Source organism: Gavia stellata, chromosome 14 (assembly GCF_030936135.1).
Source record: "Gavia stellata isolate bGavSte3 chromosome 14, bGavSte3.hap2, whole genome shotgun sequence".
NCBI classification, from domain to species: domain Eukaryota; kingdom Metazoa; phylum Chordata; class Aves; order Gaviiformes; family Gaviidae; genus Gavia; species Gavia stellata.
The window spans coordinates 24,136,981-24,153,600 of record NC_082607.1 but is presented as its reverse complement, the minus strand read 5'-3'; the positions used below and the strand labels follow the sequence as shown (position 1 = coordinate 24,153,600).

Here is a 16,620-nt window from a genome sequence, read left to right as displayed (position 1 = left end):
TTAATATTACAAATATTTTAACAGTGCATTTAACAGCTGGCTCCACCGTTTGGGGAGGGAGGTAATGGGATCCAGAGACATCTGCGCAATGGACGGTTGGTTGTTTCCAAGGCACCCTCGGAGGCGTGGTGCGTCTTCAACCAGCGCGAGCAGGAGAAAGTGAGTTTCTGATTACAGAGGCTTTGAAGGGACGCGCTCTGCCCCTGGTCCTGCTGCCTGAGTGCAATGGAAAACAGAAGCGGTGACGGCAATGAAGGAAGCAGAAGCAACAAAGGGAAAAGGAGGTGGTGGGAGAGACCTGTTGGAAATTGGGGGAGGTAGAGCAGCTCTGGCAAAGCATCATTTTGTCCCGACGACCTCCTGCTGCTCTTCCAAAGATCAGGACCTTAGAGACCAGAGTTGTCCTCCAAGGGTATCCCGGCCATGCGCGGGGGCTCCAGTGTACTGCTGCTCACCAGCACCGCCGTTAGTCGGGGGTCTGTGCCTGGGATGATTCCTGCCAGCCCCTCGCAGTGCTGCTGTCTGGGGCCAAACGCGGTCTGAGGGTGCAAAACAACGCCGGGCACGGCGAGGCTGAGCTGTCACGGGCAGGCTCTGCCCACAGCCGTGCCGAGGCTTCAGGTGGTTGTACCTACCCCTGCAAACCTCCACATCTGACAGCAGGGCTGGAGTTTTGCTTTAATATTAGCCAGGCAGAGTTCATCAGACATCCTGAATCAGCTGGAGACATGAAGATAAAATGAGCCAGAAATTGCCTGGGGATTAAAAGTAAAGTAATGTGTTGAATGTCTATTTAATTTCCTCGCCCCACACCTAAATTGATCAAAAGAGACTCAGACTCTGAGCTTTTTAGCACTGTGGCTTATCATTAGGGAGAGCTGGTAAACTGCAGGTTGAAAAAGCTGGGGCTGGAAACCGTGACACCCCCTTCCACTCCCCCGAGGACAGATGCGTCACATCTGCAGGAGCCATGTAGCCTTCCTCCTTGTTCCTTGTCAGGAAGGTTTATTTGAAAAAACAAGAAAAAGCTGGCTTGGTTGTCCTCGCAGGAAAGGGCATTCTTCAGGTTTCCACAGAGGTGCAGAGAGAGGAGAAGAGCAGTTCAGCCATAAAGCCAAGGACTATTTGCCAGTCTCGGCAGCAGTGATTTACTCCTTTGGGTGCCCGGTGAGCCCTCGAGGTGTCAGGAATATGTACCTGTTATGATTTCTTGTAACGTTATCTTTTTCCTAAAATTGGAGGGGGTTTGCATTCTGGAGGAAAGTTAATTTATGGGCTGGGTTATAGGAGAGAGTCCAGGGAAACTGCTTGTTTCATACAAGAAAAGAATAGGGATGTTTTAATGGGAGAACAAAAATACAGCTTCCAGTCTGCCCCTCCTGAAGTAGTGCTTTGGAAGAGCCGAGTATCCCCACAGCATGGCTCATGCAAGAAAGTTTTATTCCTGGTTTTCCTTAGTAGCACTTAACTGTTGTAGGAAGTGCTGACAAAATGCTTCAGAGTGGACTTTTTGGGCCGCTGTCAGTTTATCTCACTGGTCAGGAAGACGTGGGTGCTGGAAGCGCAGTGTCGCGGCACAGGAAGGCTGTTAAGTGCACTTTAAAATATGCAGGAAGCTGCCAGAGAAAACTTACTGCTTGCAACTTTCAGAGCTGATAAAACTTGCATCCCCAGCCTTTGCCCTCATGTTGGAAAACAAGATGATTTATTTCCTCTTGGTCAGAGGTTGTGGGTACCCGGCGCTACAGCAGCTAGATTTCCCCTGCTCAGTTCTCTCCTCCCCCAGCCACAACACGTCTCCAGCATTTTGTTCTCCTCGGAAAGCCTGGGAGAGCTCAGCAACCTCTTTGGCTCTGTTCTTAGGTGGCCACCAGCCTCCATCTCACCTGCACTTGCCAGCTGAGGAAGACACGTGGACCGTGCTGGTATCACCGAGTTGTTTAGGTGGGGAGGGACACCCGAGGGTCTTTGCACCAAGTCTGCATATGCCGGGCTGACTTTGAGCTCGGTCGGGTTGCTCAGGGCTTGCTTGAGCATTGACCGTCTCCAAGGACGGAGAGTCCCCAGCTCTCAGGGCCCTGCTCTAGTGCTTCCCCACGCTCAGCTAGAATTTCTTCCTTATCTAACCGGGATTTTGCCCACTGCAACTTGCGCTGGGTCTGTGCTGAGGTCCCTCGGGGAAGGGTCTGGCTCCCACCTCTCCCCATGCCCTGCTTTGGGTGCGTGGCTTGGAATCCAGTCCATCAAGGGGCTTGGGAGTTAGTCACCTACCCACCTTTGAGGGCTGTGTGGGTTTGGCACAGGCGTTAGGAAGGCAGGGGCTGTGGAAACCGCAGGGGTGATGAACAGCAAGGGCAGCTCTGGAAGAAAGCCCAAAGGGGCACACATCTTCCTTGGCTGCCTTTGGTAGCTCTTCATAGAAGGTGTAAAGAAAACATCAGTTAACATCTCAGAGGAGAAAATGAATAATATATTGTCACTTGAAATAACACAGTCAGGTCTGGGTGATGAGAGCGTCTGAGTCCTGGCTGAACTCATGCATGAAGAGACACTGGAAATAGTGCGCTAGGGCTCACCTAGCAGGGGCACGAGGAGGCTTCCCATGAAAGGAAATACTTTCTCAAAGAGCGCACAGTTGGCTTGTGGAAACCACCCCCTTCACGCTCTCTTTAAAGCCAAGAACTCAGCAGGAGTCAGACATTTTTATGGATGACGAAAACTGCAATAAAAAGGATTTTTTTTAAGTTTGGACAAGGATAGAAGCCTTCAGTCTTAAAGGCCAACCCCTTCTTGGTTGTTTTGGGAAAGCAACCTGCTTGGGAAGCCAAACCATTCTCAGACTGTCATCTCTCAGCCACCTTGTCCTTTCCAGTGAAGGATCCTTAGCTGGTCCTTGTCCGCAGGGAGATAACACCTACCAGTGCTTGGCTGAAAGCTGTGTGCTCCGATGAAAGCAGCTCTGCGTGTAAGGTGCAATCGGTATAACATCTGTTTTATTTTCTACTTCAAATAACATTGCTCTGCTCCCCTAGGCCGTTTCCACGTGTATTTTAAACCAAATCCAGGCTGACAATGACTGCAACCTGCCCCGTCCTCCAGCTGAGCGAGCCACCGGAGATAAATAAACACCCCAATGTAAGCCTTAAAAGAGGAGGTGTGGAGTGTTTTCCAGGCTCCTGCCTTCCAGCCCTGCACACGTACGCTGGCAACAGGAGGCTAAAAACCCTCCTCCCATCACCCTTAATTCACAACCCACTCCTCACGTATCGTCTCGCTTTCGCCTCCAGACCCACTGGATCCGAGGAGCCTCCAGCTACTGCTTCTGGGCTTCCTCCTTACTCTTCTTTCAGTTTAAAGCAAGAGCCCCGTGTTGTGATAGCTGCCCCAAAGCCGTTTTCTGAGAGCCCAGAGCTGTTGCGTGCTGCGGCGGATGGTCCTGGGCACTCGCTGCCCCCAGCCCATTGGTGCCAGTGCTGGAGGTTGCTCCCAAAACACGCAGCATCCTTTTCCCCAGGCGCTGGCTGCTGAAGGTGCTTGTGCGGTCTGCACGTTATTCTCACCCCAGCCGTGCCAGTGGTAGTAACAGCATCTGTGGCACCATGTAGGATTTTTCTCCTTCCCTGGAGCACTGTGCCATCCCACCGTAGACACAACACTACATGTACGTGCCGGGTCCTGCAGCTCTGGCAGCACAAACTGCTGCAGCATTAGTGCCTCCAAGGTCTTTGGGCTCTTAATTCCTTTCCATTTCCAGAAAGTTTAGGCTCCTGAATGTTTTCCAAGCGTCCAGATCCCACTCCCTTTGCTGGGAGCTGTAATTTTCTTCGAACCACTTTGCCAGCAGTCTACACAGGGAGCCGAAGCATCAGCATCCCTTGGACATGGATTATTGCTTCCCACCCCGGCGCACTGAGCACCGTGCAGGGGGAGGATAAGGGTGAAAACGTGTCCCTTCCTGCTGCCGGCATTGCATACTGCAGCCCCCAGAGCAGCAGGGAGGTTTTCCTGCAGGAGCGAAGAAATCAGAGAGGATGATGGTGGGCATCACCTTCTCCCGGGCACCGGCAGCTGCCTGTGCCGTCTGCCCTGGCTGGAAGGTGCCGCTGGTTGAATTCCTCTTTCTCTGCACCCTTTCCCCATCACTTCCTGTGGATGATGCCAGCAGCCCACCCCTGGCTTTGCCTTGCCAAGCATTGCCTTCATGTGGTAATAAAACAGGCTCTTTGAGTTGCTGGGGTTTATCATCTATGGAAATTTTCCTGCAGGTGCTCTTTACTCACAGGCAGGCGGTAAATCAGGCTGAGGGATGCGTGGTCGGTGAGCTCTGCGTTAGCAGCATGTGGTCTTTGTATTCTGTCCTTTCCTGTGAATAAATCTCTCCCCCCTCTCCCATACCACAGGTCTCTACAACTCCATGGACAGCTGGATGATAGTCCCCAACATCAAGCAGAACCACTACACCGTCCACGGGCTCCAGAGCGGCACCCGCTACATCTTCCTCGTCAAGGCCATAAACCAGGCAGGCAGCCGAAACAGCGAACCCGCCAGGCTCAAGACAAACAGTACGTGCCCGGGCGCTCGCCTCGCGTTGACGGGTGGTGGGAGAGCAGCTTCATCGGCGCCTGAGTCCAAAGGGGTACGGCTGAGTCACTCCCTGCCAGCCCAGAGTTGCTGGCAGCATGATGGAGACTCCCGGGTTATTTAAATCATTTAACACGCCCGTCTTGCTCGGTGTCTCAGCTCCTTCCCTGCCTCAAGGGATGGTCTCCTGCTACCCCACGCGGTGCCTGGGGCTCCCATCAGCTCTCTGCTCCTGTTGGCGCCCATCCCTACGGGTCCCCGAGACAGCTGGGATTTTAGGTGATCACGAAGGTCCATTTTTCTGGTTGCTTTACGTGACTGGGCTTTCTGGGGCCAATGTGTGGAGTCCCAGGACAATTGTGTACTTGTGCGTGGCTTTGCTCACGGAGGGTTGCAATTTTGGGGAGCCATAAGGAGATCGTCTGTGTGGTGGTGGATGGGGCTTTGCAACCGCACGCGAAGCAGTAAAGAGGTTGCACTTTGCAACACCCCGGGGATGGCCAAGGAGGGTTAAATATGTTTAGGGAAATCAGAGTGAGATTCGATCAAAAATCAGAAGGCAGCAGAGCCAGACCCGTCCCGGCAAGGAGGGAGTTTCTGGGTTTGCAGTGGGAGGAGGGAAGCCTTTTCCCGTCGAAGGGCAGCAAACACGGTGGGGCTGTTAGCACCCGCTGCCTGGTCACAGGAGAGACAGCGTGAAATGTCGAGGGAGAAAATAAGTCGTCTCTCCAGGCATGTGCCCACAGCTGCCTTCTCCATGGCCGTGTCTCTCCGATGCTCATTGAGCTGTCTCTGCCCGGCCCCGGCAAGCGCAGCCCTCCCTTGTGCTTCCTTTCCCGACGACGCTGCAATCGCTCCTGCCTTGACTAGGCTTTCGAGATGATTTATCGCCTCCGCCTCCTCATTTTCTTTGCGCAACTTTAAACCAAATGAAATTAAGTAAAGGCGGTGGAGCGGTGGGGCTGGAGGGAAGCTGCCGAGACGCAAACCCCAATCCAATTCTGCCTTGTTTATTAAAAATGTATCACTCCTGCGGTTGCTGTTTTTAAGTGCTTCCCTGTGCTTTGAAAGACACTCGCGCTGGAAATAAGAAATGGGTGGCTTGACAAGCCGAGGGCAATGATGTGACAGAGCAGCACAGAGGGGAGCGAGGGCGGTTTGCTTCGGTAGCCGCTAGCGGGGGACGGGGCTTGCTCTTTTTTTTTTTAACCGCGTGTCAGTCATCAGAGGTGCTGGTATGCTGCTGAGGGCTCCTCTGTGGAGATGAGCTCGGCTGAGTAGATTAAATAAGAGCCTGATCAGGTTTTGAACTCCCCTTGTTGCAGGGATGTGTCTGCAGCAGCCTCCTGCATGTTTAAAATCTCAAGCAAGCCTCACCTGAAGCGCTGCACACGTTATTATGTATGACGGTAGTTTTGCCTGTGCCAGGAGCTCCTTTCACAGGAGCGAATGACCACGGAACCGATCCCGGCGCCTCCTGCTCGGGCGATGGGAGGGAGAGGCGCACGGCCGTAATGGGCACGCATCCCTCTCTGCCGCTGTCTCGGCATTTATCTGCAGCCCATGAAAAGTGTTTAGGGAAACTTCTGAACGATTGATTTAGCAATGTATATGTATATAATATACATTTATATATTTTCTTTCTGTGGCCAGCCTCGGTGTACGAGGGCTCCTTTGGGGTGTTTGCTGCTCATCATCGGGGTGGTGCCAGCTGAAGGTGCCGCCGCTTCGTGCTGCACCCCCAGCACGTCCTCGCTGGCCGTTTCTCCTGCCTGTATTTGTCGTTATGTGGCAACAGGGTTTTCTCCTTTTCAAGCGGGCGATTAGAAGATAGCGTACACTTTTCAACTGCTGTCACCTTGGTGGAAATGTCAGCAGCTCAACAAGGAGATGGGCCAATTAGCGTATTTCACAGCCCTCCTTCTGCTCCTGAAGTGATGTTTGGAGAGATTCCTTCATCGCCAGAAGGTCAGTGTCAGGACACGTATTGATTTTTGCAGCATCAGTGCTGTCAGTGCACGCTAAATCTGCGTTCCCAAACTGCCCAGACAGAAGAGCTTGGGAGAATAGTTTTGGTTTAGCGACAGAGAGAAACCTTCCTTTGCTGAGTTTGCACCTGAGTAGATCTTATTTATTAGCAAGTGTCCAAAAGCGGATGAAAGTGCCAGAATACAGGGACGGTCCCAGCTCTGGTAGTAAATAAAGTGCAGGGAAGGTGGTTTTTTACAGTCCTTGCCTTGACCATTGCAGACTGGTCTTATTCTCACTCACGTTTCCATCTATTCCTGATTTATGCGTCGCTTGGTGGGACCTTCTGGGTTGTACGGGGTGGCTCTTGTCCACATCCCGTCTGAGATGACAGTCGGATCTCATCCGGAGGGGTGGGTCTGCTGCAGCACGAGTTTGCTGCCTGAGCAATGGTCTCCAAGGTCCCTGTTAGTGTCAGGACCGTGTTAGTGCAGATGCTTTCTAAGGAGCGGGATGATCCCTCAGCAAGCGGCCCCGCAGGGAGTCTGTTGGAAGATTCACAGATTTGCATGGATTTATTGCTTTCCTACGACTTGACACCTCGACATTACCGTCCTGCAGCTTTGCTTCCTCAAGGCGATGTCTGATGGGAGGACAGTAATCACTGCTGTAAGGTGTCCTGTGGCCCACAGCCGCCTTCAGCTTGCTTGCTTCTCGCCGCGGGGCAGCTGGCCGAGGGCTTATGGACCAGGCTGATAGTTCCGCTGCAGGGCCACAGGTCCATCAGCTTTTGTACATGGGTACTTCTGCGTATGAGGCACGGGTGGCATCTTAGATGGCTGGTCAGAGCAGGGACATTGCTGCTGCGGGCAGAGGGGAAGAAGAGCAGAGCGAGAAGCGCTGGCAGTGTGTTGCTGTGGCTCGATTTGCTCTTCTGCTGGGCAGACTGTGATGGACGTCTGCAGTGAGGACAGAGATCATTTCTTGAGAGCGGGAGCGTGTATCCATCCCTGCCTTTCTCTCCGCAGCATCTCTGCCGCCTGCCCTCTCTGCTCTGCCCCGTCCCCTTGCCCTCGCCGCGGGAGGAGCAGGGTGCACGGGGAGCTGCCGTACCGCGGGGCATGGGCCGGGACGGTGCTGCACCAGCAGTACCATGGCACCGACCCACCCAACGGAGCGGGCTTGCTGCTCCTCATCCTTTCAGCTAGATGTTGGAAGTTGTCTCTTGCTTCTGGGGGATCTCGGTCCAGTTGTTTCTGTAGCTGTTACGTAAACCAATGCGCAGCCCTGTCTTGGCTGTCCCTCTGGATGGCTTTTTCGACACGCTGGAGCTGGCATGGTTAGCAGGATCTGCTGAGCTTCACCATAATTGATTCCTTCCATGAAGCATCGAGAAAAGAAAATCTGGCAGTGTAGCCTCCCCATTAACAGCCCTTGTCTTGCAAACAAATTACTGCTGAGGTAGATAGAAAATGAAATAGTCTTTTCTGCACCCAGGACGAGTGAGCCTCATGTGCTCCTGCCTCCGTGCTGCCCTCCCTCGTGCACCTCTTCCAGGGAGCAAGGGGCGAACAGGAGCACCCAGAGCCGGTGCGTCTGCTCATCTGGTTGGGTGTCAGGAGCCCTCTGAGGTCCCGGGGAGCTGGGCGGATGCCGTCAGTCCCTCAGGCAGGGCGTGCAGGCTCCCGCCTGCCAGCACCTCGCCTCTGCCCATCTCCATTCCCGGCACGCCGCTGAACTGCTTAATTAACCTTGAACATTTTCCTCGCGGCAACATCGGCCGCTTCCCCTCCCTTTTTGGTCCCGCACACCCAAGGCCAGCCAGGATTTCCTCTTCTCTGCTCAGACGTTGCAACGCTCGAGACCTTGCAGGGAAGGGAAGTATAATTAAGCTGATAAACACCCTGGAGGGTGCAGCTTGCTGTGTCCAGCCCTGGAGCTGGCTGGTTTCCCACGGCTCTCAAGCCCCATGCAGGCGCCATGGATGGATGAACCAGCAAAAGGCTATAGGGAATATTCCAGCAAGCTGAATTTGTGAGATAAAAGTTATCTATCTGAGTGACCGGCCCAGGATGTATACGTTAATGAAAGCTGAGGGGAGGAACTGTCATAACTCCCAGCTCCCTGCCAGGGAGGGCTGGGGGTGCTGGCGAACATCCCGCAGCTGTGGGGCAGCCCCCTTGCCTGGCTGGGCTCTCCTGTGGTGGCTGAGCCCCACTGCTGCTGCCTGTCCCGTGGCAGGGGACCTCTGCTTCTCCCAGCCTCGCTGTCCTCAAGTCATGAATCCTCCCGCATCTTCCCATACCCCGCTTGTCCAGCACGGCATCGTTTGGGGTGCGTGGTGCCGGCAGCCGCAAACACAGAGGACCCTGCCAGGGATTTGAGGCAGCTGAGGTTGGAACCACTGAGAGTCCGTGAAATCCGTGTTGTTTCCCAGGGCCGGGGTGGTATTTTGGGAGGGGGGTCAGATGGGAGCAGGCACCCAGCTGTGTCCTCTGAAACGCCCTCTGTCCCAAGCAAGATTTTGCAGCCCAGCCTGTGTGCTTTTTAACTCCCGTCTTGCCCATTGCAGCGCGCTGTCTGCAGATATTACTGCAGCCCTTGGGCCAGGACGTGCCAGGACAGACCAGCGACAAGGCTTGGACTCCAGCTGCTCACGCTGACCTTAAACAGGGGTCGTCTTCATGAAAAGGGCTGTGCCTGTCTCTCTCTCCTGACAGAGCTGAGTATTTTTATACCACACTTTCTCAGAGCTTGTCTCTTTGCATTACTGCTGGAAAAAGATAGCTACAGAAATATTAAAATAGCTAGAGGAAAGGAGGGGGCGGGTCACTCCCAATTTGCAGCTTTACTTTCAGGCCTCTCAACACAATTATCTAGCAAATTGGGCTCTGAGGAAAATCAGCATAAGCTACCATCAGGTATCAGAGAGCAGCGCGGATGAGCTCCATTACCGGGTCGCACTTGAAAGCTCTCCAGCCTTGCCATAGCTAATGCTGCCGGCTGTTTGCAACGGTTCCTAGCCCCAGCTCAGAAACCCCCTCGCTGCGTAGTGTTGGCGCGGGCCTTTCTCCTCGCCAAGACTCGGTGTCCGTAGCCGAAAACGGGAGCGTGCAGGAGGGCACGGCTTGTCGTGCACCGCAGGGTCTGTCGGCAGCTCCTGCCCCGGAGCCGGGCCAGAGACCCCTCCAGGTACCAAAGCCTGGTTTTTAAGTTGTTTGCATTTATTTAAGGTGTTTTGCTGCAGCTGCCCTATTCAGCTTGCTTTGTGCTAAAGTAGATGAATCCCTATAGAAATCCTGTCCGGTATCTATATGCTCTTTACTGTATCTTGCATGAAAACTCACAGCGACAAAGAACACTAGGACTCAGTTTGCTTCTTAACAACATCTTGGGCTTTTATTTGCAAAAACAGGGATAGTCTGGGGGCTTCTAGAGGGAAATAATTGAAAAATAAGGAGGTCAGATGAAGTCTGTGCTTTGGAAGCAGGCGACAAGGGAGTGCTGGGGACCTCACCCAGGTTTGGTGGAGCTTCTGCATAACCTGTGTCCCTGTCCTGTCACATCCCTGCCATCCCAGAGGAGGAGCAGGGGCAGGGCTGTCCTCCCAGCCCCGGCCAGGGTGTGCACAGGCGGCTGTCAGGAATGCTGTGAGCATGGGAAGCGTGCCGGGCCCCAGGAAGGAGCCCCCGCTGCAGGAGGCCATCATCGTGGCAGCAGACCTATAACCAGAGCTGTGCCGAGGGCTCTGATGTGACAGTCCCAGCTGCCCTGCCCTGCAGAAGGCACGCGGCCAGCGTGTGCACTGCGTGGGGTTACCTATAGAGCCAGGAGCTGAACGCAGCCCCATCGTTCTGCAGGTCTCTGCCGGAGTGATGTGGGCTGGGGCAGAGCACGGGGGATTTTTTTTCTGTCCCGTGGAAAGGAGGTTGCTGTCACTGCTGCTCAGCAATTGCTTTAGCTCAGGTGTGCTGTTGATGTTGGTTCTCATGCAGCTGATAATATACCAGGACTCCACTTTGCAGTTCCCTTTAAGAAAAAAAATAGGGAATTACAGATGGAAAAACCTCTGGGGGAAAAAAAACCCAAACCAGCATTACATTTGCGAAGCCAAGAGCACAGGATTTAACAGGCACCAGAATTAAGTTGCACATGCAGTTTGATTTTGTGCCTGCTATTCCTGCATTATGCAGCCTGCTTCAATGCGCTGTCCCGCGCCCCTCGCCCTGTCGGGCTCCCCGCTGGTGCCAGCGGTGAGGGGCTGCAGCGCAGCAGAGCGCCTGCTCGCCGGTGTCCCAGCCGGGCTTGGTGGCTCGGAAGAGCTGGCTCCTGCCGCAGCCATCCGGTGCCTTCACCAGTCGCACTTTGTCGTCAGCGCTACTGAAACAGAGTGTTGCAGCAATGTTTGGTGCAGAATTTCCACCCCTGCTCGTAGTCTCCATAGGAAAACCCACTGCTCTTGTGGGACTCCACTGACCCACACGCAGCCCCTTCCCGACAGCGCGGTGCCCATGGGCTTAGCGGGGCTCCCTGCCGCTGCTCCCCTGGGGATGGGTGCCGTGCTCCCCATAGAAGGGTGCGGGATGGAGCAGTAGTTTCCCAGAGTAGCTCTTCTTTTGCAGCAGCAGCCAGAAAGTGTCGGTCACCCACCCTCAGCACCCCCGGGGATGCTCCCTGTTGTACAGAGGGATAAACCGAGGCACAGTCCGTGCCCAAAGTGACCATGTAGGGATGGACCAGGAGATTCTCAGGGCTGGGCAAACTCATTTAGCCGTGCAAAAAAAATGGCGCTGTATAGAGAAGGCAAAGTCTGTCCTGAATGGAGAGCAAAGAGAGTGACAGGGAAATGCTGGTGCACGGAGCAGAGAGGCTCCCCAAATACACAGGCTCTCTTCCCTCGCTGCCCCAAAATGGAGGGCTTCGTTTCGGGCTTCTCAAAACGCAACCTTCTGGCTTCTCCTTTCCACATCTGGTCTTAAAATGACCCTGAATTATTAAAGGAGAAAAAAAAAGCATTGAAGTGAAAGGGACTGTGAATTCCCTCCCCAAAAAAAGCTAAACCTGGCTCAGAAGAGCCGCAGTGGGGTGTTCAGGGGCTGGGCATCAGCCTGGGCATCGCTGCCAGGGCCGTCCATTAGCAGCCCATCAGATGCACCAAATCACCCGACCCTCCAGACTGAGTAAGTAAGTCTGTGTTTGCAGGTATTTTTCTGACCCCATCCCCATCCCTGCATGCACAAGACCTGGACTCGGGAGCCAGCGAGGGTTAGTTTTGTGGCGAGGCTGTGTGGCACCAAGAATTGGAGCCTTCCAGAAAAATCCTTAGCACTCACTGCTGAATGTGCTGCACAGCTGGTGCCCAAAAGAGACGGTGTTTATTGCCGTGAGGGAGGGCAGATGTTCCCCTGGCCTTGCGGGTCTTCAGGAGGGTTTTATCAAAGCACGCAGGACAGCAGCGTGTGTCAATTAGGAGGCAGTTTGGCTTTCTGTGTGCTGGTAGCGTTACAAAGGAATTGCAGTCGGGTTTCAAGCCAGCATTAGAGATCTGCAAAATCCATCGAACTCCATTCTGTTAATTGCGGAGGAAGCCCCGGGGCGTGCGCTCGCTGGCTGGCCCTGTGCTCACACCTCCCTTCCAGCCTCCGCTGAACACGGGCTGGACCCCATGCCTTTGATTTGCTTCCACCACCGTGTGCACAGCCCAAACTGTCTTCTCCGAGTGGCGAGACCTTGTTTGGCAGCGGAGAAGTGCTGGAAAACCTCGGGCGTGCTTCCTGTAACATGTAATAGCAGGCTATGCGCTACGGGGAGCAGTCTGCGTCGGGGCTGATGGGGATTCGGGGACGTGCTTGATGCTGCAGTACCGCTTCTGTGATTCGGTATTGTTATACCAGCACTTAAGGGTCTGTTCTCCCTTCCCTGTGCTCATGTAACTCTCATTACCGCTAATAGAGTATGGATCTGCTCAGGAATTCAGGCTACACGCCCTGCCTAGGCTTGGTTCACAGTGCATCTTGATGGCATCTTCAGTGCCATTTCCATTACCTGGAAACACCCCCCTGTTTCTGCCACAACAGTTTATATCATAAACAGAGGGCAGAAGGGAGTTGCTGCATCGGGAAATGAGGCATTTGAAGCAGGTAACGCGTAATAAAGAAACCCCGGATCTTCCCCAGCCCCTCACTTAAGGATCCCTGCCAGCACGACACAGCCCTGCCCGACGTGCGGTGCTGCCCAGCCTGGCTGCTCTCCAGTCCGGATCCTCCCTGGGACAGAGAGCTCACTCTTTTCACCTCATTTCTCTCTGCGTTTTCGAGTTTCTCCTTTCCCTCTGTTTGGTCCCGGAAGGTGAGTGATTCCCGGGCTGGGGAATAAGCCCAAGATGCAGGTGCTGCTCTCGTCCCTGCTCCCCTCTCTCTCGCTGGCGGTGCCTGGGGTGGTGGTTTGCTTGCAGGTGTGGGCAGCAGTGACTCGCTTTCTCCTTCCAGAAGGGCTGGGGAAGCCGCTGCAGGCACCAGGGGCACGGGAGCAGCACGGGGACCGATGGCTTACGGATCAGCCTGTGACAATAGATGCACGAGGCACGTGGATGTGCCTTGGCACCTCGCTGGGCATGTGTAGTCCAGTGTCCTTGGCTGGTGGGGGAACCTTTGGCTCACAGAGGATGTCCAGAGAGCCTGGGCAGATGTTTCCTGCCACGTTCTGCCTGCACGATGGTGGTAACAAACATAAATCCTAATCCCTGTGTCTTCTTTTAACAGGTCAGCCTTTTAAGCTGGACCCCAAGATGGCTCACAAGAAGTTGAAGATCTCCAATGATGGGCTGCAGATGGAGAAGGATGAGAGCTCCTTGAAGAAGAGCCACACGCCCGAGAGGTTCAGTGGGACAGGATGCTATGGCGTGGCAGGCAACGTCTTCATTGACAGCGGCTGCCATTACTGGGAGGTGGTGGTGGGATCCTCAACCTGGTAGGCAGCACCATTGTCTTCCCTCCCTCTCCTAGAGGCCCTTAGATTTCCCCAGAGATGTTGTGGGACACACTGGGGTTAAAGGCCAGGGTTTTAGCAGAGCTGCTTATGGGCAGGGAGGTGGTTGAGACCTTAAATCTGGGTGGATGTGGCTTTCAAGAGGTTTATGAGTTTCTCCTTTCTGCCAGAATCTTTTGGGTCTGATCCAGCCAGGCTGCAAGGTGAAGCTTGTATCTTCATTTCCCTCACCTGCTGAACCTGCTAATGCCTGCCAGGGCTCAATTCTCACCCCGGTGGCAGGGCAGAGGTGACATGGAGCTTTAAATCTGATGGTTTTCCCATGTGCAGTGCCCTCCCCTGAGCTGGCTCGTGCAAGGTCCTGCTTAGCTGGGCCAGATGTGGTTGTGAAGCCTGAGCTGGAAGGCTAAGCAGAAGGGGACCATGCCTAAGCAGAGGAGACAGGGATGACTCCAGGGGAGGTTTGCAAAGGCCTGGCAAGCCTCTGAAATATCCCTGTGACAGCAGGCAGATCGGGGGAGCCCTCAAGCCCAAGCCCCTGCCTGCAAAACACATCTGGGCAGCAGCAGAAGGGACGAGTCGGGAATGCAAGGTAGTGCATCCTTCATTAAAAAGCAGTTTCCGACTTCAGCAACTTGACTCGTCAGTTGTTTCTCAAGCAGTAATTGTATCTGGAGCTGTTTCTTAGAAATGGATCTGTTCCAGGCGTTGTTTTGCTGGTGATCAAATACTGCAAGACCTTTAGAGGAGGAAATAGCTTTCAAATATACAGCAGCTCCCTGGGCTCTGCAGAGGGGTGCATTCAGGTGAAGAACCAGCACAGCCAAGTGCTGGAGGGCAGCTAATTGAGTCAGCTGTGGCTGTGACTCAGAGCGAGCCCAGAGCCCTGTGTCCTGGTGCGGCTCATAGCAAGGATGCTTTGAACAAAGGCAGAGTGGGACCTGCGGCTCTCAGCAACCTTCAGTGCCACCTCCCGTCCCCCCATGCCTCAGCCCCTGCACCGACACCGATAGCCCTTCCCCGCTTCGCCCCATCCCTTCATTCTTGCTGCAGGCAGGGCAATACTTTCACTTCGCTGTTGTGCACTGCCTCCTTCGTGGCGTGTAACGAGGACTCGGCTGGTCCTAGAAACCCGCGTGCGTCTCCAGGAGCTCCAGCTGAGGAGGAACTGGTATTTGAGTGCTGCTGCAAAACACCGCTCCTCTCCCTCAAAGAGATCCACAAGGGACACAGAGCACACCAGCCTGGTTTGCGGAACGGGTCATCGCCTGGTTTTGTCCTTCTCCCCCATCCTGCTCTCCCCAGCCGGTTGCTCTTGACCAAAGCTTGCTGGTTCAACTGACCAGAGGGATGTTGAGAACAGAGAGTGGCAGCAGCCGAAACCCGAAGAGACACGGCACACACTCTCTTCCTGCCCCCTAACTCATGACCACAAGCTTCAGGGAAACGGTGCTCTTCTCCCCGGGGCTTCAGGTGTAGCCAGGAGGGAAGGTCTCGCCGTGGGCTGGCAGCTCTGCGCTGCAGCGGCAGGGGGAGTGGATCAGGAGCTTGCTGTCCCGGGGGTTTGGAGGAGAGGGGTGTCACTTCTTCCCTTTCCCTGAACCCTGTGCTTGCAGCTGCTGCCTGAGGCAGAACACCAGAGCTCGGGGTTCATTAACAGAAAACCCCTCTCCCTGACCTAGAGAGCTGGCTCTGCTTTCTGGCTGTGCCTGTCTCCCTCCCTGCTGGGGAAGGGACCAAGGACCAAGCACAGCAGCAGACCCAGCTCAGAAACCGCTCCCAGCGCTCGCTCCCGTCGGGCTCAGCCTCCCATCCACCCCCGGGCTGAAAAATGCCTTCACACAAAGCACGCTCAGCAGTGAAACAATTGGGGTTTATTATGAGAAAGCCCCTACTGAGCAGATCCCCGGAAACCCTCTGCTACCGAGCTGAGCCGGGAGGCATTACAGCAGCATTATCAAGCTGCTGCGTTGTTAAAGCTGCTTGTGCAACACAATGGGGCTAAAACGGACGGTTCCTGCTGAAAGCACCCAGCTGTGTCACCTCTGCCTCTCGCCTGGCCTGGCAGCAGAAGGTTGCGTGGGGGGGAGTGATGCTTTTCCCCAGCCAAGCCTCTGCAAGCAGCTTTTCAGTCACATAAAGCTGTTGCCATGCTGCTTCCACAGTCAGGAGGACTTTTAAAGCATGGGGTGTCAGCAGCCGTGGGGGCTGGACTTTGTCCTGTGCCGAGGCTGAAGGTCGCTAAGCCAAGCTTCTCCTCTCTTGCAGGTATGCCATCGGCGTGGCTTACAAGTCGGCCCCCAAGAACGAGTGGATTGGGAAGAACTCCTCGTCTTGGGTCTTCTCCCGCTGCAACAACAACTTCGTGGTGAGACACAACAACAAGGAGATGCTGGTGGAGGTCCACCCGCAGATGAAGCGCCTCGGCGTCCTCCTGGATTACGACAACAACGCGCTTTCCTTCTACGACCCCGCCAACTCCCTCCACCTCCACACGTTCGAAGTCTCCTTCATCCTACCAGTGTGTCCGACCTTCACCATCTGGAACAAATCCTTGATGATCCTCTCGGGTCTGCCCGCCCCGGACTTCATAGATTACCCAGAGCAGCAGGAGTGTAACTGCAGGCCCCAGGAGTCCCCGTACGTATCAGGGATGAAAGCCTGTCACTAGGCTGCCCTAGCCCTGCCTGTGCCCCGCGGTGGCACCAGCGACGCTGGCGGGTGCCAGCGGTCGGAGTCGGCTGCTGGGAGCCTGCTGGCAGCTGTGCCGGAGAGCCGCCATGCAGCCGTAATGCTCCAGCAAGCGAGCACCTTCCCACACGCAGCTCAATTTTTTTTTTAAGGTGAAAGAGGAAGATCCTCTAACCGCAGCTGAAAATAAACTCCTGTTAGCGAGCTCCGCTTGTGTGCGAGTGCAGCTAGTGCAACTCCTTGGTGGTGTGCTCCGATCTCTCCCGAAGCGGATTGTCGCCTGGATGGTTTTGTCTTCCTTTGGGGGCTGGAAAGGCTGGGGCGGGTTTTCGGGTGACCTTCTGAGGCGCTGCTGTGGTCAGGGGGGCGTCTCATGTATCCCCGCAAGGCGCA

The 16,620-nt window shown here is 54.8% G+C and overlaps 1 protein-coding gene across 2 annotated transcripts in view; it reads left to right on the top strand.

Annotated features, from left to right (window-relative positions):
• The window catches only part of MID2 (midline 2), an 88,304-nt gene extending 72,097 nt beyond the window's left edge, over positions 1-16,207 (top strand). For both annotated transcript variants that reach the window (XM_059824387.1, XM_059824386.1), the window contains exons 7-9: positions 4,401-4,562; positions 13,311-13,518; positions 15,805-16,207. In XM_059824387.1, the coding sequence (XP_059680370.1) occupies positions 4,401-4,562; positions 13,311-13,518; positions 15,805-16,207 (773 nt within the window). The remainder of the gene's footprint in view (positions 1-4,400; positions 4,563-13,310; positions 13,519-15,804) is intronic.
• The last annotated feature ends 413 nt before the right edge of the window (positions 16,208-16,620 follow it).